This window comes from Platichthys flesus, chromosome 12 (assembly GCF_949316205.1).
Source record: "Platichthys flesus chromosome 12, fPlaFle2.1, whole genome shotgun sequence".
Lineage (NCBI taxonomy): Eukaryota > Metazoa > Chordata > Actinopteri > Pleuronectiformes > Pleuronectidae > Platichthys > Platichthys flesus.
This window is the reverse complement of record NC_084956.1, coordinates 18,385,882-18,412,067: the sequence shown is the minus strand read 5'-3', so window position 1 is coordinate 18,412,067 and position 26,186 is coordinate 18,385,882. Positions and strand designations below refer to the sequence as shown.

The 26,186-nt window shown below is 41.3% G+C and overlaps 1 protein-coding gene across 2 annotated transcripts; it reads right to left on the bottom strand.

The window, feature by feature from the left end:
- Positions 1-1,125: 1,125 nt before the first annotated feature.
- ide (insulin-degrading enzyme) lies at positions 1,126-26,160 on the bottom strand. 2 transcript variants are annotated; one of them, XM_062400452.1, is made up of 25 exons: positions 26,032-26,160; positions 24,236-24,420; positions 23,311-23,518; positions 21,228-21,397; positions 19,960-20,082; positions 19,040-19,152; positions 18,772-18,934; positions 18,343-18,435; positions 18,137-18,228; positions 17,719-17,799; positions 17,184-17,287; positions 16,375-16,477; positions 16,143-16,265; positions 15,678-15,760; positions 14,979-15,123; positions 12,573-12,683; positions 12,234-12,354; positions 11,199-11,290; positions 10,218-10,329; positions 7,355-7,522; positions 6,623-6,895; positions 5,529-5,590; positions 3,437-3,509; positions 3,278-3,345; positions 1,126-2,145 (listed from the first exon to the last, which is right to left on the bottom strand). In XM_062400452.1, exons 1-25 carry the CDS (start codon positions 26,115-26,117, stop codon positions 2,050-2,052), a joined length of 3,048 nt encoding a protein of 1,015 aa, XP_062256436.1. In that variant the 5' UTR covers positions 26,118-26,160; the 3' UTR covers positions 1,126-2,049. The 2 variants fall into 2 exon arrangements, with proteins under 2 accessions (XP_062256436.1, XP_062256437.1); XM_062400453.1 differs by lacking the exon at positions 14,979-15,123 and adding an exon at positions 14,171-14,315.
- Positions 26,161-26,186: the final 26 nt, after the last annotated feature.

Genomic DNA, 26,186 nt, shown 5'->3' with positions numbered 1-26,186 from the left:
AAGGAAACCACTCCGCCAAGCTGCAGCCTGAGGGGGGGGGATGCACCACCTGCTGTTGGACAAGAAAATAGTGCCTTTTAAACACAGCAGCAGTTTGTGATGAGGGGGAATCTCGTTAGTTAAAGAAATTTAAATGTTTTGATGTGAGGAAATGCTGGAAAACATTGAAGAAGCTTAACAGCATAAGTATGAAGGTAAAAGGTTCCACCCTCATAAACCTCAGACTCTGTGAGCCATGAAGCAGACCTGAGAGCAGGGTCGCCAGGGAGGGAGGGGACTTGTTTCTTTTGGGGGCCGTTAGTCAGCTTGTGTCTTCTACACGGCAGAGCTGGTTAGCACCTGAGAGCACGCCGCTGACATCGCTGTGCTCAGAGCGGACAGTCGTCTCCATCGAGCTGCGGCCACGTCTCACTCTGCGTCACACTGTCCAACATCAAGGTTTATTGCTTTGAGAGAGAGAAGTGCATATATTCAGACCAGAGCTTTTCTCCAACTCCCTGTAGACATCCACACGTTTCTTTTCAGAGAAGAAGGCGAGCTGCTTCTTTCTTTATTATCATTATTAAGCTATGTTAAGAGGAAGGACACAGTCCAGCATTTTTGGGTGGGTGGGTGTGGGATTGTTCAGGATTCTGCTCTGGATCAGACCAAGCGCAGCTCAGTGCAGCCACACAGTGAGTGATACCTCCCTGGAAAGGCACAAGCTGCACAAGGTCTCACCTGCAGACAGTGTGAGAATCATTTTTCTCACAGAGCAAAACAGAATGGAGGAGAAAATGAAAAATATAATAATAGTGCACTTCGTTTCTGCAGCAGCTTTTAACTTTACAAAGTATAACTAATCGCATTTAAGCTGTTTTCAGACAAGACAAATCGCCAGTGTTGAGGTGATACGCAGATATCACGTGTTTTTGTTTTACAGCACAGACGCCGGGTCTCCGCCCTTCATCTGTGTCTCCACTTTTCATCTTATTATTTGTTTTCCTTCAATTACAAATGTCTTGAACGCCCCTCTCGCTCGTGAAGCCTGTGGAGTATCTCCTGCTGCGTTCTCACCTCGGTTCTTACAGAGAACGTCTGAAAGCAGCTCGAGTGAAGTGAACAAAAGCACGACCGTGGATGACAGACTGATAAAAGTGTTTTATATTTTAATTCTTCACTAATAAAAATTCAATGAGAAAGAACAAAACAAACAGCATGGATGTACCCTGAGATGTCTGGATTACACACTACTGGAAAATGCAATACAAAATAAAAACTATTTTTACAGGTATGATTCTCTGTGAAATTAAAACAGCTCCTCAAAGGTTCCCAACATTTCACCAGTTTCCTAACAAAGAAATGTCAAATATTATGAGGATTAAAAGTAGAATTATAAGGCAAACATTCTTCAGGTTGAACAAAATGTTCTGTTCAACCGAGTGCGTCTTTTGAGATAACGTTTTCAGGAGCGACTTGGAGCCTCCGAGGGGTTATATGGCAAACGTAAAAAGAGAAAAGACCTTCATGGAGCTACTGTCGTCCGCCTGCACATAATCACAATACCCCCGCTCTCCCTTCTCGAAGCGCACTCTCAAATTATTATTTAAATAAAATTACCTCCTAGTGTGAAGCTTCTGCAGTACACATTCTTTAAAAAGGGGATCTGGCCCTCATCTTTTTTTGTTTTAGCTTTTTTCTATTTCCTCTAGGACCTACACAGTGTCGTGATGCGCGTGAGTGTCGTGGCTCCTTTCAGAGGCTTGAACATGTTGGTGGGTCTGGCGTGAATTCTAAATCGCAGCTACGTCGACGACCACGGTTGTTTGTGATTCAAATACACGCGTTGGTTTTTCTTGTAGTGGTTCCGGCCTGCCACACCCGTCCACCCACACGCACTCACATGCACCCAGCCAAACACACACACATACACACACACACACACACACACACATGCAGGCTCAGTCAGATTAAAGTCTTCCTGATGGGAAGGAGCGGGGGTGTGATGAACAGAGCAGGCGCCCTCCCCCCCGCCGCCGCCCCGTCTGCGTGTCCACCTGCAGGCCTCGCTCACAGCTTAGCAGCCATGAAGTTGATGTGAGGTTTGACGAGCGGGAACAGAGGGAGGCTCCTCTTGAACTCCGTCATGTTCTCAACCAACGTGGGCTGTAAACAAACAAACAAACAAACAAACAGCAGGTCAGACCGACACACCTGACTAAGAGCTGTAAGCACATTGTTTCTATGGCAACTACGACGAGCACTTTCTAACTTGGGAGGACGAGTGAGTTTGCTCGAGTCTGTTACAGCAGCTGCACACATTATGTTTTTGGTTCTTTTTCACTCAGCATCTATCACTTCATCTTAAAGTAGAAGTTTTGAGTTTAGACGCAGTTTAAAAGACAAATTAAATAATGGCTCTGTTCGCTTGCAGATCGAAAAATCTTTGTGGACAGTTCAGAAGTTGAAAAGAAATGGAAGCAGCGTGCGGGATTGCCTGTCCTCACCTCTGATTATATATTGTGCTCGTCTTAAGTATTGTACCTTTAGTTGGTGATGCTAATAGTAACACCATAGTTATACTAGAGCAGCAATGAAATGGTTCATTCATGTTCCCTGTTTAAACAGAGCACGTCGCTCTACGAACCAATCAGTGTCAAGTATAGGTGCATATATCGTACCAAAGTCTTTTGTTCGCAACTGAAACTACAATGTGAAACCAAAACTATCTGGATCACATTTAACAACTAAGACATGAAGCTTGGTTCATACTATAGGGTGTGAAAACCCTCAGGTCGTACAGTAAATGTAGATTTTAATGTTTCAAAAACTGGATTTGAACTAACTTTACTCAAACAGCAGGACGTGGTGCAGTTGTTCAGAAACATTTACCTGCATATTTAAACAGTGTGATCTAATGTTGTTCAGGGTGTGGATGTGGGACTGAGTCTAAATAAACAGTGAGTCCATGGTGATGATGAAACATGTCACTCGTGTTACTAACATGTTAATGAAATCCATACATTGTTAGTTTAGGCTTTTTTCAGGTGATTTGACAAACAGACTATTGCTAAAAACACAGGGTCTGGTACGATGACTGGCATTATCACATTATACCTCTGCACAAACTTCTGTCCACACGGAGCAGGACTAGTTCTTTAAAGGATCTAGTTTCCGTCCTCTTGTACAAAGCAGTTAGTGTTTAATAAGCCTGGACGTGCTGTGTGCAGTTCACTGATGTCCTGTCACATTAGTTCAGAAGGCTTGACGGAGCACAAACACAGAACTTGACTGTTACCTGTGGCAGAGAAGGAGCAGGAGCAAGGTTGACATCATTCTGAGCCGGGAACTCTCCCACTACGGGACCTGGAGAACACACACACACACACACTGTAAGGTTGACGTCAAGGTAAACCTGACTGAATCCAATCTGACCAGCACGTCTACAGGCACTCACAGGAGTCCATCTCTCTGGACAGGACGTGCACAGACACCTTGTGTCTCTTCGGGGCTTCGATAGTCAGTCGTTCCTGCAGAGACACAGACAGACAGGTGAGTTGATGAGCGGGAAGGAGACGGGAAACATTGGAACGGCTTTGTTAAATGACGACCGCATCATTACTAGAACCACACATTTGAGTAAAAGTAATTCGTTAAAGACTGAAGCCCTTTTTCCACTGGCAAGACCGGGAGGTGAAAGCGTGACGTTGAACAAGACGCACCAGAAAAGAAAAAGAGGCTTACTCCTCCGCTGGCAACAGGAAAGGAGTCGATTTCCATTTAGCATGTTGACCTGTGTTTAATAAACTGGTGTATACCCACTAATTTTGGTGTATTTTTGGGTTCAAAACTCTGGTAAAGTGTGGCCCACATGGCCGTGTTTTTCTCCCCCAGTCTGGGATGAGTTGTGACAGTCCTGTGGAGACTCAGCTCCGCAGTCGGGCCTCATCACTGTCTCTGGATGTAGGATTATACCAGAGTGGAGATTTGGCTCATCTGCAGTCACACAGCGTCGGCTCTGCTGACCAAAAAACATGGGTGGGGGGGAGAGTGATCGCAGCCGATATGACATTAGAAATGCATTAGGTTTATTCTGCATGGGGCCTGGAATGGTTTCTGCCGGGCGGAGATAATGCCAATTCTTTCAGCGGCCGCACGTCTTCGGCCCTTTATCCTCCTGAAACAGGCTGGCTGTCATTACGGGGGCTGATACGCTGAGAGCGCCCCGTGTCAGTGTCACCTCCACGGCTATGAATAGAAGCAGGGAGGGAGATGAAAGCTGGGGGGGAACACTGAGTCCAGTAAAACGATGTGTGCATGTGGACGGACGGACGGACGGACGCACGCACGCACGCACGCACACGCACACGCACACACACACACGTACCCATCATGCAGTCAGTGCTGAGTAACAGTGATATGAGAGATATCATTCAGACAGTACAGCTGACCAATACAACCCTGATCATGTGTATCAGGGAGGTAAAGCATGACTGGACAGTAAAATGGGTCTAATATCAGTGTCATCTGAAAAGAAGCTACTGAAACACTTTGTAGCAACTGATCCTTCTCTCGGATTTACAGAAACCGTTTGATCAGAGGGTTAAATAAAGCGTCTCAGTGTGTGGAGGGATTTATAGATCTGTGAAACAGTTCATGCTCAGGTCATAAACGTCGGGTTATTGTGGTAAATCAGGTAGCTGCCTCTTAACAGCATCTCTGCAGTCGGTACAGCGTTAACCACGACAGCAAGGTCCCACGATTTAGGTCAAAACATAATCAGAATCTAAGGCTCAGATAAAATGGTGGCGCTCTGAGCAACAACTGCACCCAGGGAGCCATTTTATGTTCATTCCCTTCAAAATGATGTTGGTATCTCCATTTGAAATAATAAGCTAAAACTCTCAGACTCAGATCTGGGTGTTGTTTCTGGTTTTTACTGTCCTCTCACAACAAGTGAGAATAAGGATTAAAGATATTTAACAAGAGGTTTAAATAGACATCTGAAGAGTCTGAGCTGCCCCTGACATGATGGGGTTGGTTTATACAACTATGTTCAGGTAAAAATGACTGTAAAATTAGAAGAGTGGTCTGAGCGTACATATCCCCATCAAGGCAGATGGCTCCACCATATTCTAATTTGTTCTGTCACAGTTTCCAAATGAACCAAACTCTAACTTGATGTTTTTTCCAGTGTAAAACAGCATGAGGCTCTACTTGCAGCACGATTCTCCACATGTTCACTGGACAGTCAAGACTCACATGAGGACTTGTCTTTCACTCTTTAATCTGTGTACCTGTAACTCGGAATCTGTTGCGCATAAGAGCAACATTTATGCAACAGAAACATGCATCGATAGAAGCCATTCCTGTTTGCAACATTGAGTGAGTCGAAAACTAGAAAAATCATTAAGTCTGAGTACAATACCCTGTCCACAAGTTCAGGAGGGGACTGAGTGAGAAGACAAGTAGAGGACAGGGACGTGTCTCCCACTGTCACATGTAGTCAAAAGAAGATCCATCATGTGACAGAGGGTTGAACTACTTACTCTGTAGAACTCCATGATGTTTTCTTTTGTCAAAGTCTTCAGATACGCCACTTCAACGTTATCTGCAACAGGACAAGGGAAACACAAGTGTCAGCATAAATCTGTTCAAGACACATCACTGCTCAGCCAGAGGAAATAGCCTGGACTTCACATGAGGTCTATTTTAAACACATATGTCTTTTTAAATGAGTACTGTTTGTTATTGTTTCATAAGATTCAATCAACCAATGCCCTTCTACAATCCCATCCTACCCTTCCTTGCATAAAAGCACATGGTAAAAAGGTTTAAGTAAAATAACATAAGGTAGGAAATAAGTGGATAAATAATGAAATAAAATGGACATAGAAAAAAATAAATTGTCAAACTGCTATTTTAAAGTTTTTTAAAGTGAAAGCAGTTTTATTTTAGGTCAAAGCTGTTATTGCTGCAAAATAATGTGTGTCTAAAACACTCACTTTAAATTGCTGTTCCGACTTAGTTGCTTATGAAAAGCTCTGATATCAGGATGTTGTCAAGTTAATTTTTAATTTTATATTTCGTTTATTGTTTGACTTTATTTGTTATATTGTCTCCAAGTTCTGAGCTGCACAAGGAAGGAAATTCACAGAGAAGACTGTCTCTAAATAAAAAGTCTAATAAACGTCTGCTGCCCCTGAGTGATGATGTGTGCTGGATGTTTTTCTGTGCCCTTGGCGTTGAGCGCCAGCCGCCCACCCAGCCCTCCTGCGCCGCTCCTAGTATCAGTAATCACAACCTCCCCCTTAGGCAGCCGCTCAGTGTTGCCATCACTCAGGGCTTTAGGCAGATTACTAGTGATTCAGGCCCATTACAATCCATTACTGCACTCAGGAGAGCGCTGCAACAGAGAGGTGTGCTACGGCAGCAGATTATTACGGGCTTTAATCGATCCAAACTTGCACAATCGGCTAAGCAACATCGGGCTCACCTCTGGGACGGACCAAAATACAGAGAACCACAGAACTTACAGTACGTCTGGCTTTGTATGCAACACAAGCCCTTCAGAACAGCTGGTAGATCTGGAGAGGGTTTTTTAAAAATGCTACAGTGAGCGGTGACATGACGAGGACCTCACCTCTGTCAAAATTATACTGCTGAGAGATGATCTCTCCCCAGTACTTGGCGCACTCAGCGGACAGCTTCTTGGGCTTGTCCAGGCGGCGGATGGCCAGGGCCTGGATGTGTTTCTGAAAGGCTTCATCATTCATCTCCTCGACAGCCTTCTCCATGGTGCAGAGGAAGGCCTCCACGCGGCTCTCTAGGTAGTGCGGCGCTTTCTCCGACTGGATGATAAAGCGCAGCCCTTGAACGCCGTTCGCCCGCCGCGGCCCACTGAACACAATGTATCCTGTGGGGGTGGAGACAAGGAAGATATGTTAAACCTCAGCAGGTAGACAATTTGGTTTGCGAAGAGAAAACTGCTCAAAGGTAATTTGGTTCCGAACTCTGGATTTCACAACCACTAACAGACATGAACCGTATACGTGTTTAGATTGAAGCATTTTACAGGAAGGATTTAGTGAAGTGTGGTCCTCACTTATTTCTTAGCACCTTCTTTCGTTTTATCTTGATAATCACATTAGGTCTGCGACTATTATTATAGAACAGCTGCCAAGGAAATGTGGTTCCGAGCCACAATCCACTCGTTCCTAAAATTTTGAACCATCATCAGATTAAAATTAAAATCCTCTAAGAAAAACGCCCAAATTCACTTAGTCCCAGCAGTTTTTCTTGCATCTGCGTGACTTGAAAAGTAGGTTGGAAAATCCAATAGACGAAATGTTGGACATGATATTTTCGGACTCACCCAGCTGTTCTTTGGTTCTCAGTGTGTTGAAGCAGGGCTCGGAGATGATCTGACAGAACAGCTCCAGCTGCATGTTGTCACGGGTCGACTGCATGTCTGTCTGGTAGTAGATCTCAATGCCGCAATTGTTGTGCACCTCGTTCCTCTGCTGATAAACGTACCAGCCACCTGAGAGGAACAAGAGAAAGTGGGTCGTCTCTTTCAGTATCATCAATCAGAAGATGCAAACATATTCACTTAGAAATGAATTACTGATGCAGATAAAAAAAGCAGGGCTCCTGAGCTGGGAACCAAACTTTCACAAGGTATACAAAAAAAAAAACAGAACATCCGAACTTGATTAACACTGGGTGCTGGGCAGAAGTTACAAAAATCAAAAGACAAGAATGTCCACACACCAGTCGATGTTCCCAGAAAAAAATGAATGTAGGTGAAGTTTCGGGGGAAACATGCACCATCTAACATGACCTGTCAGGTGACCTTTCAGTGCCGGTATATGTGTGGTGTCTCTGTCAGAAGAAAGGCCAGTGCCTGCTTTCCTGGGAGGTAAAATGTGTTCATGGGAGCATTTACTGCTGTGCTGATATTCTCGTCTTATGAAAAACACAGCTCACTTTTTAATAATTGTCCCAAGACTACAGAAAGCAACACAACTGAAAGTGAATCCATGCATTTTTTTTATGTAGACGTCTCTTTGCCACAGTCACTGAGGTAGTTAAGAAAAGTTTCAAGTCATTTAAATCTAAACGCTTTCATAATTTAAAAAACCCTCCCCTGTCTTGTGCCGCTCAGTTTAACATAACCCAGATAATGAAGGAGGTTATGGAAGACAGAAGAAGATAACAAACACTTTAATTTATTTCTGCTTTGTGTGTGTAGATTTAATTTAGATTATAAAGCCTGTAAATGTTCAAAGAATTCTTTCAAACATGACTGCACCCTGGTGAGATATGTTGATAACTACACTTAGCATGTAATGCAGTCAGCGAGCTAAAGTAGAAACCAAAATCCACAATGATCCATCATCTGAGATAAGAATGCAAATGTATTTCACCGGCTCGGATACACACATCGATACAATCCATTCCCCTTTGAAAAAAAAAAAGAGTGTGTCGAAAATAACTACATCATTAAGTCTAAGTAAAATACCTTGCACAAGTGATGAGCTGTTGCTGTTATAGATACACAGCCAGCCAAGCCTGGGCACTTTGCTTGAGGCACTGATTGAGTGTAAAACAGTAGAGGTTCAGAAGGAGGACAGTGGGGAGACTCTTCAGAAAGGCGGAGATGTTCTGCTGAATACCAACATTGTGCTTTTTTTGCTGAGTGGCTCCAAATTGGCCTCCTCCAGCCTTTTATCTGTACTTGAAATATGCTTGCTGAGGAGCCCTCCATTCATCCATGGGGAAAACCAGCTTCTTTTACGCTCTGCTTCAGTTTGTTTGAGTCCAGTGTGATCAAGCTCACTTTGAATGAAAGAGAAGTTAAGGCTGGGTAATGCAGGTAGCTTTATGCACATGCTGACTGAGCACTGCGGCCCTGCACTCAGGAAGCGTCGTGTGTGCACAGACTTTAAAAACTTCCCCTCGCATTCTTCTACTAACTTCGCACTAAGGTTCACTTAGAAAACACAATAAGGAATAGATGACAACTTTGATTGTTCAAAGCACAAAAGTGAAGCGTCACGCTGTCAGTGTGGCATAAACAACAACCATGAAACACTATACAATAAAACTGCACAATTGCTTGTCAAGTACGAACTGTGTCAAGTACCCAATCATTCATTTTCTGTGCATTTAAAAGATATGCCAGGTTGTTGAGTCTTTGCTAAGGTAAAAGAAGACTTTAAGAACATAAGTGGTCGAGTAATCTATTTTCTAGAGTTGAACCCAGGCCACTCAGGGGGGTGTCGCTGAACCTCTTGGTTATCGTTTCAGCCCCTGTATTATCGGGTTAAATCTGCCACACGGACGGGTCCTATTTTCTCTGTGTATCGTTCGTGGTTCACAGAAACATAGACAGTGAAAATGATCTTTTACCGAAGTCTGTCGAATGTGTCAGGGTTTCGTACCGTAGAGTCCTGGTATTTAGTTGAGCACAGACCTATTTCTATTCAAGGAAGTAGTCAGAGGAGAAACCTCACGTAGCAGCTTCACTGCAGACACACTCCAGACGTGCAGAAGTCACAGCAGATCAGCGATGCAGCCGTCAGATGCTGCCCCCCCCCAAGCCAGATTGGCCAAGGCGTTAGTCCTTGTATTAAAAAGTCAAATGATTCATTTAAGATCACGTGCTCTCACAGAGATCCCTGTATAAACGCCTGCAGGTTAATTTGAACTTACTGCTCCAAAGCTTTCAGCTCTGAGAGTAATGTGTTTTAAGGACAACCAGCCAGTCATTTCTTAAGCCAATTTTGTGTTTACGTCCTTTTCGTCCTTCTCTTGTGCCCCTGCTCTGTGTCTGACTGGCAGCCTGGAGCCAAACCTGGAAAATCCCTCGGTGACACACAGGATGTGTCCGGGTGGCCCTGCACGGCTCTGCTTTCCCTCTCCACATCACTCAAGTTTCCTAATGTAATCAGACGGGTCGCACAGGTGCTTGGCTTTGCATGTCAGCGGTCATCTCTGTAGTGCGTAGAGGAGGCTGTGTGTGTACTTTGCCGGATGACGTTCGTTTCTACTCAGGTTCCTCTTTTGGGAACGAGGGATATTGAATTTAATCAAGTCTTAACAAACGTAAGAAGGCGTCACTGATGACGAGGGCAGAGGCACTGGGTAAGAACTCTTCGGCGTAGTCGCTATGGAGACCGACATGACTGGCCGCTGATGAATAAGAGCGGTGTGTGTGGGAGTACAGGACCTACCGTCTGGAACCTGCAACTCTCTGTAGCGAATCAGTTGGCTCGGGAGGAGGGGCTTCGTGTGAGCGTGCTCAATGAGCTTGTCCTCCAACATTTGCATCATGCCAAGAGCAGACTGGGGAGAGAGAAAATACACTTTAGTCCACAAAAACTTTAACAGTATTTTCAAGATAAAATCGTACAATAAAAGTTTTACAATTCAATTACTGTGCACGGTTTCCCGTAAGCTGGCTCCTTTTTTGTTAGATTCACTATGTACATTATCCTTAATTGCTTCCAGCATGACAGGTTGCATTAATCTCTGAGCTCTACAAGACCAGAATTAAGTTTGCTTGACATTGAACCTTTCCCCCTTGTAAAGCAAATTGATGGTATATGTGGGCATTACACTGCTCTCAACCAACACTAATACTCAGTGAGGGTAGATTGATATTCACTGGATATGTTCCCCCTTCATCAACTTTCTAAGCAGATGGTTTGTTTCATTAGCAGGAATTGTGATCCATTGTCTACTGGGGCTACTACAGGTACCATAACACAAAGGCAGTGAATGTCATTATATTTGCTGTGCTTAGGGCTTGAAACAAATCTTTTCGAACAGGACCACAGCATTGTATGTTTCTAAAAACAAGGTACAACTTAGTTTGGTTAATCCCAAACAGTGTGGACACTCAAAAGTCTTCCACTTTTTATGATAGTAAGTAATGGGGCTTTTCCTGAGAAAAAAAAAGACAATTTTCCTGCAGAACTACTTCAGCTGATTCATATTTTGAAGACATGTAATATAAACGGCTCTGAACTCTTTCCACAGCATCTTAAGGGCTTCAGGTCTGAGCTCTGAGTGGGCTTTTCAAAAAAATGTAAAATACATTGTCATGCTGCTTCACTGAACTTTTACTGAGCTTTAGATAGAAAAAGAGACAAAGTGTCACAAAAGTCAAGTTCACTCATCTGCCGCAAAAAAAAAAATAACTCCAGACAAACCTCCTTGGTGATGTTTCCGTGGAGAAGGGTTTCAATATGTAACCGTGACAACAGCTGAGGTATGAAGGCCTTGAGGCGTGGGAGCGTTACATCTGGAAAACAGATCACACACAACAGCAATTAATCAAAGAGCGATTTCAGAAGCTGCTATCAATACTGAATCTGTAAAAAAAGGTAAATAAATGCTGTGTGGCAATTTCACTGTACAGCATCTCGGTCACAGACATAAACAGGGTCACGTGATAGATTGTCATGCAAACCTGGAACAACAAACACCCAAAGCATTTAGTTACACATGCACACAAAATCCAGTCTGTCTCAATGTGGGCTGGCCAATCTGAATTCAAGCTAAGTCTTACCTACATTCACAAGGATGAGCTACAACATGGATACACACGCAGACACGATTTATATAATTTATTCTTTGTCCATAGCTGCACCAACACACAAAAGCAAGAGAAACTGTTCCAAAGATCCCAGACAGAGGACGTGTGAGTGTGGGGACACTGACAAGAGAACAAGCCTTGGTAATTGGAGGCCGTGTTGCCGGGGCTTAAGGCTTTGACCCTTCAGGTTAATCGAGTCTCATGTGAATCCAGGGATAAGGTGTTTAAGCTCTGTTGTAAAAACATAACAATCCTCCCTTCAGGTTTCAAACTGGCACTGCAAAGAGGAAGGACTGCAGCCAGGGAGGCATCTGCTGGAAATCAGCCTTAGCATTCAAATGAGGATTCAAAGGACGAGGAGGAGGAGTGAAGGACTGAACACCAAACACCTCAAACTTTATCCTAACTCCTTCTTACCTCTTGCTACCTATTCACTAACAAACTCGTTCTACCAACCAGCTATATAGGCCAATCTTCATTTGTTCAGTTCAATCCTCACTAAAGGGATTAACTATGCGAATTTCAGTTGGCCCATAGTAGAAAAGGTGCTAATGAGCACAAAGTGAAAAATGAGATTGAAGGAATAAGGACTGGGTCTTAAAGACGAGCACTAAAGAGAGAAAGAGAGCGATTAAGAACAGTGTCTCACCATCCAGGGCCTCTCTGAGCTCATCTTTGGTCCACGCAACCTCAGTCATTAGTAGGCGGAGGTAGTACATGGCGTGCTGGTGAGGCTGCTCGGCTCTGAAGTTATTCAAAGACCTCATGTACTGCAGGGAAAGAGAGAGAGACGGTCAAGATAGTTTAACACCAGAGACTGAAAGAGTCAAAAGAACTTCTAATGCTACATCACTGCTCTTGTGTTGGAAGGAAAAATAAAGATTCAAAAGATGTTCAGTGAACTGGTGAAAGAGATTTTTCCTCAACCATGAGTCATCATAAACTTGTATGATGATGATGATGATGATGCGCTGCAGTCAGACCTTACCGCTTCTTTGATGATGTCAAAGCGCCTCTCGTCTATCTCGAAGTTGGCCATTTTCTCAATGATCTTCTTCAGCAGGATGTGCTGTTTGTCATTGTAACCTTTAACGGACAGCTGCAGCAGACATGGACAGAGGACACATGGTACGTTATCAACAACACAGAGATAAGGTGATGCTAGATAAGGTGATCAGTGTGTGACAGAGCAAACTGAAGCTTCACTTGTTTATTTTAAGTTTTGAGGGATCCATTTATAATGTGTACATTAGTGCTTTGGTTTCTGGCAGAACAAATGAGTTTCAACAAAATCCCCCATCTATCGATGAGTCAACTTCACTACAGTTCATAAACCAGTACGGTTAATAAACACTGACATTCCACTTTAATTTAATGAGTGAAAGTATTTAACATACTTATTGTATAGTTTGGCGTGTTTGTGCATTAACAAATATGAAATGTCACAGAATGATTAAATATATGTATAAGAAGATTGATTTAAATTAGGAAGAATCACTTCATCATCTCTGGTAACATATTTCACTGTCATCTCTCAGGAAGATGACGTTTTCTTGTGCAAATATATATCTTACAAATTGAGAACAGTGAAGGTTATTTAAAGCTTTCACTTTGCAATGTAATTCAAACCTTATGGCCCTTCCATGATTCAGCAAAAACTTGCAACTACATGGCAATGCTCCCTCTCATACTCATCCCATTCCACGCTTCTGCGTCGCTAAGCCCCAGAGGTGACACCTGTTAAAAGTAATCTCTTCTAACATCATTAACCTTGAAGAGAGGTCAGCCAGCTACACCGATACTGCTGACTCAAATCAGCCAAACACAATCACACATCTACAGTGTGTTGAAGAACAGTGCCGGAGGGCACAACGCAATCAGAAATTTACTGGGAGTAGCTTAAAAAAAAAAATGCAGGTTACTTGGTCATATAAAAAAAGGATGCAGAGTGTTAGTTAGAAGTTAGAAAAAACCAAAGCACCACCACCGCAAATCAGTCATACGTGAGCAGGTTGCTAATTTGCTATGGAACACTAAATCCCTGACACACAGGCACAAAGCTATACACGTAAACTTATGTAACCATCGCAGCTAACCATGTCCATCGAACCTCCTGGTTACACATTCACTTCCATCATCTTTTCTGCACTAACAGCAGAAATGTTACTGAAAATATCTGCATCTGCATCTTCTGACTTTATTATATGTGTCCTAAAGACATTACCCTGAACACATTTCTCACATTATTTTCAAGGCTATAAAATAAAAAGCCAGTGCTTTAAATAATCTCAAAAATAAATTAATTTCATATAGGCTCATGTTAGAAATTAAAGCCTTGTTAATTTGAGTTGTCTAGTTAAGAAAAAGTATATAATAGGATACCTATCGTACAGTAACATTTAATTTGAGATACAACAGCAGCAATCACAGATTCTAGTAAATCTCGCAGGTTGCACAAACGACACACAGCACTGCTCATGTTCAAATAGAGCGCAGACCACCAAGCCAGTTCCACTTTCCAGCAGCCGCAGAACAAACCATTTACTGGTGCCCCACTTCCCTCCAAAATTCAAACAGCTTACTTACGAGGATGGCATTCATCCCTGAGGCTACGCCATACACCAGCCCGGCCAGGCGGGCTGCATATGTATACTCTTTTAAATCATCCTTCAGTAACCTGAGTAACAAGTAGGTCATGTTGCAGTGCAGAGGATCTGTGTATAGGTAGCGACTAATGGGAGGGAAAAAAAGAACAGATAAAATGTTGGGAATGAGGGGTCGCCAACCAGAGGGGGAAAGAAAACAAGTATAAGAAGAATGATAATAAGAGTATGTATATGCAGCCTTGTGACCAGCTGTCTGTCCTGACAGGCACAAACTCCTCTAGAGATGACTCGCAAGCCCAATTACAAAATAAATCACCATATTTAAATACTTCATGGTGTTAACTGCAAGTATGCAATTACCTCTGATAACCCAAAAGTGTGAGAGAATAAAAACCTCCTCAGATGATGAGGTTTCATGGAACATGGGTGAGATGGGAATAATGAGGAATGACAAACAAGACGCAGACTGAACAGAGCCTTCATTGAGACCAACCAGGTCTAGGTCAGAAAGTTTTGTAAATTATTTGCATTTTTCTTAAGCAATATAGGTGAGAGTTACCACATGTCTCAAATTGAGAATGACTTTGATAATACAAATAAGTGGTTTTCTGAAACTGTATTTCCATTCATCTGATTGTGAAGGATAACCTTCCAATCTGACCAGGTAAACAGCTTCAAATGACCTGTGGCCTGGCTGAGCCACAGCAGCTCAGTCTGAGGTGATGAGTAGGGGACGTAAGGTCGGGATGTGGTGTGTGGGCACTGGGAAGGCCTTTCTGAATACTTACATACATCCCATAGACGGTATTTTGGAGGTCATAGTTCAAACCAGCTAGCTCGGCTGCATATGCATACTCGTTGAGGGAGTCCTTGAGGAGCTCCAGGTATAAATATGCCATGTTACAATGCAATGGGTCCACATATGCAAACGGGCTGTAGAGGAAATGGCAGTGGTTAAACAAAGCACAGAAACAGAGCATAGAGATACTAGTCTCTTCATTGTCTCATGGTAAGAGCTGAAGAGAACACAAGTACAGTACATGAGTTTACAAATAAACAAACAATTAGCTGCAGTTATTAAAGGGTGTAATGCCACAGTATGTTAGTACAGTTTTCACAATGCCCTGAAGATTCGGTTTGGCAGCTTATTACAGATATGGTGAAAACAGATTAATTACAGTCTAATGGACTAATACTGTGTAAATAGAGTGTTATCTGCCAAAATACAGACATATGAACAGGGGAGGAAACCTCCAAAGTAAGATTGTGTTTGGAAGCTCAAAGTTAATTATATGAAAACTGAACAGTTGGTGCAAAACTATTCATCTTCGAGTGAAATCCTGTTGTGACATCTCGCGGAGTGATTTTTTTCCTTTCCATTACTTAAAAGGTTGGAAGGTGTTTAGTTTTACCAAACTAAATGTGATTTGCATTGACATAGGGCTTGGTGCTAGGTGAGTTACACAGGTTCATAGTTATTGACTCACCTGAAGAACTCAAAGTTCAGACAAGCCTTGGGCAGGAAGAATTTGTCATCCTGTTTGAACCACACCTTGCTCATGGCAGTGTCCTGTAAGAAACACCACAAGCAGGCAGTTATCATTTTTGGATTCATTTAACATTCACAGCATTTGCACGGGGGTCCATGGAAATGCCAGCAAAAGCTCAGACTATGGACAACATGTTAGTTTGATATTAACCGATTACAAATTTGGTATGCAAGTACTAATAGAAAAAGACAGCGGCTCTTATCTTGTCTTTCTTTCACAAAAGGGAATATGTGTGCTGTTCTTCAAGTAAAACGAATGAATTCAACAGTATCTCTTGATCACAAGGAAAAACATTATCACCATATGAAAGAGATTTATAACTATATCAGTGCAGCAGCGACTTTGTCTTGAGGTAAGGAAAATAACAATACTTTGGTGAGAGAGCAGCTTTTCAAATCTTGCCTTGATTAAAGTGGGTACTGATGGAGAGTCTTTCTCGAGAGGGTAGATCTCGAAGTTGGTTGGGATGAACTCGTTTTTCATCGGTAATTTGAACTTGCCGTTGAGGTCTGCCTCTTCCCATTTCTGAAAGACAGGAAAACATTGAGCAAGCAGCGTCTCTTAGGACTTCCACAGCAGTCATACAACCACACCAAATAAGAAGAACAGACTCCACAATGACTTCATTGATCACCTTGATGGTCTCTTCAGTGATGGCCTCCTGTTTGTAGTGTGTGCCATACCATTCTTCTGTCTTGTCTGTTTGCCCTTCAAAAGACTTTGACACCACCGCAACCCTGGAAAATAAAAAAGAAAGAAAACCATGTCACATAACATGATACAAATACATCTCTTACCAAGCATATTAGATACTGTTTGTACGCCACTACTCCACAATATGAGATGAAAGTGGTTTGCTATTAGAGTTCCATTTGAACACATGTTTGCCTCAAACTGTCAAGACATATTTAGAATTCCTATACGAAAGACTGGAGCCCTCAGTGTCCTGCATTTGGAGTTTGTGCTTCACTGGTAACCTAAACATTTATACAATAAAAAAAATAGCAACAGTAGATAACTACTTATTAAACAACCTATGATGACTCAATGCAAGCGTGATGGTGTAGATTGTGATCTGTGCAATGATTGTACACAAAGATGGATGACATGGCTGTACTTGCTCCCACTTCAAATAATGAAGCCAAAATATATCTAACACGGGTGCAGCCATCTTGTGCTGGAGACATCATTTAGAGCTAGAATGTGCACAGTAACGTTCAGGGAGTTGAGCTGCGGAATTGAGGTCCCACCAGTAAACCCGTCCACTCCCACTTATATATATTATATTATTAAAGGTGAAAAATTTCATTCGGGCTAAAGTGTCAACACTCTTCGGTTGAGCATGCCTCAAAAACAAAACAAAAAAAACATTTTATACTTATATATTGACAGCGTCCCTCAGTGGTTCTGAAACTGACCTGAGACTGATGTGCTCACACTGACCTGACATGTTCTGGTCTCAGCTTATCCAGCACCATCTGGATCAGATCTGGTCTGAATTCCTCCAAAAGGTACTCTGCTGCTAGAACCTCTTCAAGGGGGTAGTACTGAAACACAGAGCCGACAGTTGATAGCACTGTATAGCGAAAGGTGAGGAAATAAATAGTAACAAATTTGAGGCAACGACAGAGATATCAATTCTTATTTTCTTTAAAGCTAAAATATTTGAATGATTCAACCGCCAATGGAGGTGAGAATCAATCTATCATTTTAGTTGTAGGTTTCATTAATTTTGCAAGTGACAGTGAATTGGTAAAAAACAGTACATGAGCCTTGAGGAGACAATCTGCAGAAACTATGAAATAATAAATAAAAACAAAAGCTTTAACTAATCCTGACTGTGACTCTGCAAAATCTTCATTTTCTCAATGCAGTCAACTTGAGGAGCACGCAGCCTAATGACGAGAGCAGGTACAGACGCCATGAGCTGCATTGTGTTGCCATGGAAACAGCCTTTACAGATGGAGAGGGGACCTACATGTAGTAAGCCAGCCACTTTGGAAGTGTAACCTCGGGGTCGTTCCTTGTCCTTGAACCTGAAGGCCACTTTGTTTAAATCCTACAGAGTGAGAGACAGATTTAGAGGTTGAAACAGGCAAAGTCATGACACAGATAAAATCTTCATAAATGTCTAACCAGGTTCTAGACGGAAAGAACTGCACAGAAAGATTTTACAATGCAGTATAATAGATGTATATAATGCAGCTTCATTTATATGGCATAGAGAGACACGGCAGAGAAGATGATGAATGTAACTGACAGGTTTGAATCCATCAATCTCAGCTGTCAGTGTCTCTGCTGCTTTATTAGTGTCTCAGCTAACCAGAACTAAGTGGGTCCAGTTTGTCGTGACCCTCCACCTGAACTCTTGTCACTGGGTAGAGAACATTCATTACCTTGCACTCATCAAACACCCACTCCTGAGGCCCCTCTGTACGCAGCTTCTGGACGTATTGGAACATGTGGAAGATGATGTCCTCAACGTGCACTGCATCAACACACAGATTAATGTTCTTTACCAATGAATAGCCTCATTAACAAATAATCACAACCATGTGCAGGAAAATATTTACAAACATGTAGAGTCAGGTGTGTTACTTACAAAGGCCCTCTTCAGTCAAGTCCACATTGATGATAAAGAACATGAATCCTCTGGCTCCTTCTTTTTGCCCTCCGACAAGCGTGTTCACCCAACCTAAAAATCATAAATCAAATTGATCACTTTTAGCATTATAATTATTAAATTCATTATATGGTGAAAATTGAAATCTCTGCATATGCTTGATAGTATATTTTGACATAAAAAAAATTCTGGATTATGAATTAGAAAAGTATACTTTCTTGGGTAATTACTCTATTTTAGGGTTTTTCCATAAAATGGGAACTACACAAAGTAAAATGGTAAATTCTCATTTTTGTTTTAATTCCATTTTAAATTTTCCTTTTGAAAAAGATAACTTTCAACTTATTACAATCCCTTAATGCTCCAAACATGTCTGTCATTATCTGGTTGCTTTACGTATCATCTTACCTTTAGATTTTAGCTCAGACAACAAACTTCCAGGTCCTTCATGGCCAATCAGATGTCCTAGATAATGTCCAGGGTTAGACTTGTAGTACTTCTGTAGGTCCGGTATGGGGAAGGTCACATAAAGGTTCCGGATGTCTTTGATAGGCACCACATTGTAGAATTGCTATGACAGAACACAAAGAACATTAAATCAAGTTGCTTGGGAAATTACATAACTTCTTTGGTATAAAGTTGAATAAATCCTGGGGGGATAAGTTAAGCAGCTCACTCTGAGGTGTTCTTCCTGGAAGGGATGCTCGGGGAATTCTGGCACAGGCACGTTCTTGTTTTCCACTTCTGCAAACAGCTTCACCACCATGGAGGTCAAATCATCTAATGATTCTGTAGGTAACCAAGAAGGACAAGATGATCCAGTTTAACTGTTTAGCAGAAGATTTGACTTTGAATGCCCTCATCTACTTAAATAAAAACTTCTAAAGCTGTTTCATAATTATTACTCATTTCCAGAATGCTCACATCAGTCTGTCAGCAATAATTTATTTTAACAATAAATGATGAACAGAAGCTGATGAGAATATATAATTGATGATATTGATTGATGCATCCTTACATAGGCTTATCGTATTTAATGGTGTAATTAGAAAGCTATTGAAACCATTTGTGAAACATTTAGGCTGTTAACTTTTTCTTTTTGCTATGTTACATCACTAGTGTTTGTAAATGTCTTAACAGGAAGAGGTTGTTGTACTTCTACCACAAAGGAAGCAGAGGTTTTCACGATAAGGGATTACTACGAGTAAGAAGCGTGAAAGGCTAGAAGGAGGAGAGAGAGATGAGAAAATAAATATATCATCCCACAATGTTCAGTATAGATAAACAGGCAGTAAAGATACATTATGATCAGCTGTAGGGCATAGAACATGTGGACAAACCTTTAGGAATTAACACAACCAGAATTAGGTAGAAGCTTCTTTTTCATAACGATTGTTTCCAAGAATAAACAGCCAAAATGGCTTCACGAGTTTTAAACTTAATTAAAAAAAATATATAAAATTCTATGGTTCTTGCCCAATGCACCAAGTCATATGGGACATGTATTGTTTGTTTCCCTTTAATGTCTCGAGTACTGTTAAGCCAAGTGATGTTTTTGCTCAATTTAAATGTTAATTATGAGTCATGAACACTTACCTCTCCCTAACACACACAATCCCATGAGGTTAGAGGAGTAATACATGGAGTGAAACTGCAGGAGCTCCTGACGGATATCGATCCCTTCTTTACATGGTCTGGTCTCAAGGGTCAACTTGTTACCTGTAGGAGAAATAAGGGATATATTTTGAGTGAGTATATGCTTTGTTTTGATTTTAAATGCCACTACTTCATGAAAAGAACAACAATAATCTATCTTTGAATCCTTGCAACTACATTATTCTTCATAGTTCAACTTCAATTAAAAACCTTGTTTAAATGAAAAGATTAAAAAATATGACCAGTGCCGAATGACACTTCCTTAAATGTATTATAAAGAAGGACAGGTGACGATCACTGAAAAGGGTGAAATAATGAATACGCCTCCTTTTGGAATAAGATTTTATTCATTGCTGCATTACAAACATGTGAGTGGTTTAGGCAGAGTACCTGAAAGGCTAAGGGATTAGGATCACTATGACTATGATTCACTTTTATGATCACTTTTTTATTTTCATTTTATGGCTTCAAAGTGAAAATGGTCTTTAAAGTATATGAACAAGCTGCTTGCCTGCAGAACCTCTGAGGAAAGCCAGGTGCCATTGGTTGAAACTTTGAGACAATCAATAGGATTCAATGTGGAGAAGATTATGATGGTCAGTTAAGAGCTTGTCAGGGCCGGTCTGATCCTCCTCTATTTTCAACTGGAATAAAGACGATATAATTCAAGACTGCCATCAGGTGGCTATTTTGAGCATGGAGCTACTCCGCGCCAATGCTACTCTAATCCGGCAATTCAGTTAAATACAGTATGCTCCCTTCATGATACGAGAAGCTTTACTGCAACAGTTAAATGTCAACTGAACATTTTTGTGATCAATATATTTATTGCCCATATAGCTTTAGAAAACCATGTCCTTATGTTGTAAGTGTGATGCAGTTCTTTCTGTAAAGCCAGAGATAATCTTTAACCGTTTAGCCTGTGAACCGGTCACTCAAAATCTGCTCTTTGTGAGGGTGACCTTCATGCGTGTACACTTATTACAATCATAGATGAATGGATTTGGTGGGAAATGCTGATTAATAAGACATATTCATAGGACCATATATATATAGATATATTACACCGCTTTAGTACTTTATTAGTTTCTAAATACTTATTGTTCTCAATTGTGTTCGGTGTGTAACCACAGAGAGAGACTGACACGATGACTTACTATAACATAAGTGATTAATGTAACGCGCAATGGTGGGAATGGAGTTTCTACCTGTTCCAAATTTACTGAAGGGGTGGTTAGGGTTGCCAGTGGCCTTCTCCAGCTGAAACAGCCTCCAGGCATCATTCATTAGGTTCTTCTCATGTTCAGAGTCCACAGCATTCACCTCTCTGTCCTTACAGCTCTCATCGAACAGTGGACAGAGGAAGAACTGGGCAAACCTACATAGATAAAAAAATGACAACTAATTCAACATAACACATTACAGTATGTAGAATCACCATTTACATTTACAATGAAAGAGCCAGGGATTTGTAACTTTCAACGATAAAAGATGTGCACTTGGTAACCAAATGCTATTCAGGGATAAATGAAGGTCGTCTGTGTATAAGTGCGTATGTGTTTTGTGCACAGTACAATTTTAAGAAACAGAAAAATATATAGTCTGTAATGGGGAAAAACAAAATTTGCATGAACATTAAGTGTGAGCAACTGCCATGTAAATTCTAAGTGATAAGAACACAGACAATTTGAATGTTTTAAAGCCACACCACAGATCAGTTGCTGTTGTAGATTTAAGCAACAGATGGCATATTGTTCAAGGTCCAGACAAAAATCCTTGTTGAACTAAAATGTTGCCGTCCCAGCTGGATGATAAATCTGTTAAGACTCCTCGCATAACAATCACATCATGAATGTTATTCTGAAACATGAACTACACTTTAGGTGTTTGCATTTAGTATTGGGTTGGGGTTGTATTACGACTTACATAACATGATGGGTATAAAAAAATCACATTATTTTAAATTATCAAATGTCTAGAGTTACTGATTATTATTATTATAATAATAATAATAATAATAATAAGTATGGTTAACATAATTCAAACCGTAGATGACAAATTATTCTTTCAGACATATTGCTGCTCTATTTTCAAAGAGGGACAATCATCAATATTTCATAACACTGTAATGTTCTTTCCCACCACACTAGCATCCAGATGGCCTTCGCAATTCACTGGCACAGAGGAAAAATTAGCCTGTGCTACAGACACAGGTGCTTGCTAGACTATCATTCATTTATAAGTAGGTAACCTTATCCCTATAGGTTCAATTCTGACACCACCTGACTGTCCTCTCACCACAGCTGACTGGGGTGGTGAGCTCTGCTCCCCAGCAAGGCCGGGGACATCAGTCTCACCCTGTGCCTGAGGTTTCTAGTTTGAGGGGGGTAGGAACTAGTGCTGATGGTTACAAAATTGAGCATAATGAAACAGGATCTGGTAACCAAAGACGGACAGACAATGACCTGGCAGCGCTCTTGAATTAACAACTCGGCTCCCATGGGAAGAATTGTATACTGATACAACCACTAAGACCAGGTGTGTGAGACATCCTGCATCCCTGAAAGACTTTAAACAGGAACATAACAAAATTCATAAATAACTTTAAAAAAAGGATACCAGACACGTAAAAAAAACTCTTGGTCAGGGTGAACTTAACACACATGTAGCACAGGTCAAACTTTTCTGGCAGAAAGGCAAGCTGACCCAATAGTTTTGTTGTCAAACCCAGTTTTGTGGAAATCCTTCAGTAGATTTTGCGTAATCTTGCTTATAAACATACAAACCAAGAGCAAACACACACAGGGCTGAAAACATAACTGTCTTGGCAGAGGTAAACACTTGTTTTGTAAGACTTTGAGTAGAGTGGACAGAGTTGCTAAAACCAGACAAAGTAAAACGTGTTAGTTATTGTAAAAAAGGTCTGAAGGAATCCACAAAATATTTATAGTTTCTCTCTGGTCTCATCAACACTATCATTTGACATCAAACCCCTCATAAATGAACAGTTACAGTCCTCTCATCAGAGAGGTTAGTGTGATGTAAGTTCAATTATTTAGTATAGACCTTGGCGGATGTTACACAAATTGAAATGGCTCTTGACAGGTTCCCCAAGCCTAACTTCAACAAACTGATGTCAAGTACTTTAATTGAACAAAGGTCTCCTCTATGTAAGTGGAGTGGAGTGAGACTGATCAGCTGTCTAAAAGTTACTTTCAGGTTTGCTAATTAAGGCTTACATTTAAGGAAGGACAACGAATAAGCAATCCCATTAAAATTACAGGAACGTACCTATCAAGTGCGCCTTCCAGGTGCTCATGGGACACATCAAAGTAATAGTTGGTATGCTCTCCACTAGTAAAGGCATTGGAGCTGCCTGCATGCTCGCTGAGGAACTGGCTGTACTCATTCTCCTTGGGATACTTCTCTGTTCCCAGGAAGAGCATGTGCTCACAGAAGTGTGCCAGGCCCGAGATATTCCCTGGGTCCGATAATGAACCTGTGAATTCAAGAGAAATTATCACAAAAAAAATGTAATCAAGCTATATCAATTTGCTCATTAATGTTAACAGATACGTGTCAGAGATTGACGAGCTGGTCAACCAGAGTGGGGAAGAAAGGAAAGAGCCAAAAAGATTCAGGGTGTACAACAATAGTTGTTATAATTGTCATTTCAGTAATCTTTTTATTCTTTAACATGAGACTTAAATAATGAAGTGTATGCAATTTACTACTCTGAAAGATGTACTAATCAAAATTATCAGTACCTCTTCAACTATGAAACATCTGTCCACAAACACATTTTAGCTTGTAGTGTTGAGAATTGAATCACTACTCCCTCCTTTCAACATACTATGGCTTAATCTGAGGAGAGTTACATGTTAAATCATAACAAAGTTTTTGCAAATTAGTAGTTTTAACTCTAAATGAGAGGTAGACGGTAATAATTTGTTTACATTGTCATTCAGAGCAACAGGAACAATTGGCAGCAGTGGTCAAAGCACAGAAAAGAATATTACCAGCATTGGTTTCACTCTGCACATGCGATTATTATCTGTAAAATAAATTTCTTTGAAGGAATTTTTATATTAAGTTGATGATCATAACAGACTATGGGGCAAGATAGTCCCATTGTATTCCACTTCTATGCCCTAAACCAGTAAAATACAGGTCCCCATGGGGACGAAAGCCACTTGCTGGCAAGACAATATCTCACCTATGTGAACATCCAAAGCAGCTGAGGATTTATCTGTGGTTGGGTCACTGATGAGCATGGCCTTCAGGCCATTGGTAAACTCCAGGGCCCTGTAAACCCGTTTGTCTTCTGGAGAGCGAATTATGTCTCTAACCACCCTCTGCACAGCCGGGTCAGTCATTCTGAGTGGTAAGGATGACACCAGCCTGTAGTGGAGGAAACAGTCAAAAGATGAATGCAGATAGCCATGTTCCTGTTTTATGTCCTCACTCTGATCAAACCTAACATGATGGCCGAATGAGATATGAGAGCCGAGGGAAACCAGATGCACCCTGCTTTGGGTCCAAATAATTACAAGTGACATCCAGGTATATTTCTGAAAACCTTAAAGAAAAATATTGTGCGTCTTGTACATACAGGGATATATTGGTCAGTCAGCAGTTCACTTAGATCACCAAGCTAAATGTAATGCTGTTGGACACAGCACTGCTACTAAAAATCCTAACTTCATGAAGAATGTCCACATTCAAGTCTGGAGACAAGGAAGGGCATGAAAAAACCTCATTCTTTTTAACCCGTTCCTGAGTTGACTTTGCATCGCGCTCTGGACCATTTCCTTGTTGACGGATGCGCTGCCATTTTCTGATTGACGAGAAGAGGCTTTGATTTGAATATCTGTTGATACTGGTCTGCTTTCATTCTTCCTTAGAATGTATGCACAGTTCAAGTGCCAAATGAAAACAACCCCCCCCCCCCCAAAAAAAAAAAAACCTGAGTGAGCCTCCACTGGGTTTGACTTTGGAAATGATATCTCTCCCACATGTACCTCTGCAGTTTACAACCAAATAACTTCTTTGGTCTCATCAGACTACACAATCTTGCCTCACATTATGGTCTTTGCAGTTGCGTGCCCTGAATTCTTTGAAACATTTTATATACCTCTCAAGCTTTGTGAAAAATAACCAATTTCATATTGAGGTTTTATGACAGCTGCTTCCCTGATCCCAGTGTTTAAGTGTACCTGATAAAAAGCCAACTGGGGAGAATTGGGGAGACACTACCTTCAGGTCAGAAGTGAGGTAGACGGCGACATTCAGGACACAGCGCAACAATGACATGCAGCCGGTAACATCACTGTGAGAGACGGTGCTGTTGTTGAATGTTTGATGTAGCCCATTTTGTAAAGGAATACAATTAAGCCATTTATTTACAGCTGCAAATACACTTGTGGGGAACGGTTTCAGAAATACAGCTAAATAACATTTTCGAACAGTTTGTATATTTACATAGAGGCACGACTAAAATGAAGAACATGCTATAGCCTGACTAGGTTTGTAGAAATGTTTGGCCAAAAATGCGTACAATTCTCAATTCCCTGTTATATAGTGAATTAAAATGACCCATATTGGTGCTTCTCATCGAGCCCAGTGGAGATTAGCGTTGGTAGCTCGCTAGCAAGAGGACATTAATCCCACTCACAGGAAGGACACTAGCGTTAGCTTCATTTATCAAAAAAAAAGATAAAAGGGAAGATAACGTGCGTCATGGTGGCAGTGGGATCAGATTGTTTAGCTTGATGCTAACATACAAAAACGCAATCTGTTGTAAAGTAAACTATTACTATAACCCAGTTATATAGGCAAGCCGCACGCAAAGCATTTAGCTAACAAAGCTAACCGGTGATGCTAGCCGGTCAACAAACCGGCTTTAACAGCCCAAGCTGCTAACGTAAGCTCTGATGCTAACTACCCAGCTGCGTGTCGTGGCAAATACTTCCGTGGTTTAAAGAGTTTCGGCCTTTGGGTGGCAACACTCACCTAAAACCTTGATCGAAACAGAAACCGTTGCCTGCTGACTGGAGGTATCTGGAACACTGGGCTGTCCTGTTAATGCACTTAAACATACTTTACACCCATGGAAAACAAACCTGCGCTCTTACAGCGCCATTTTAGAATAGACCCAGCCAATCGAA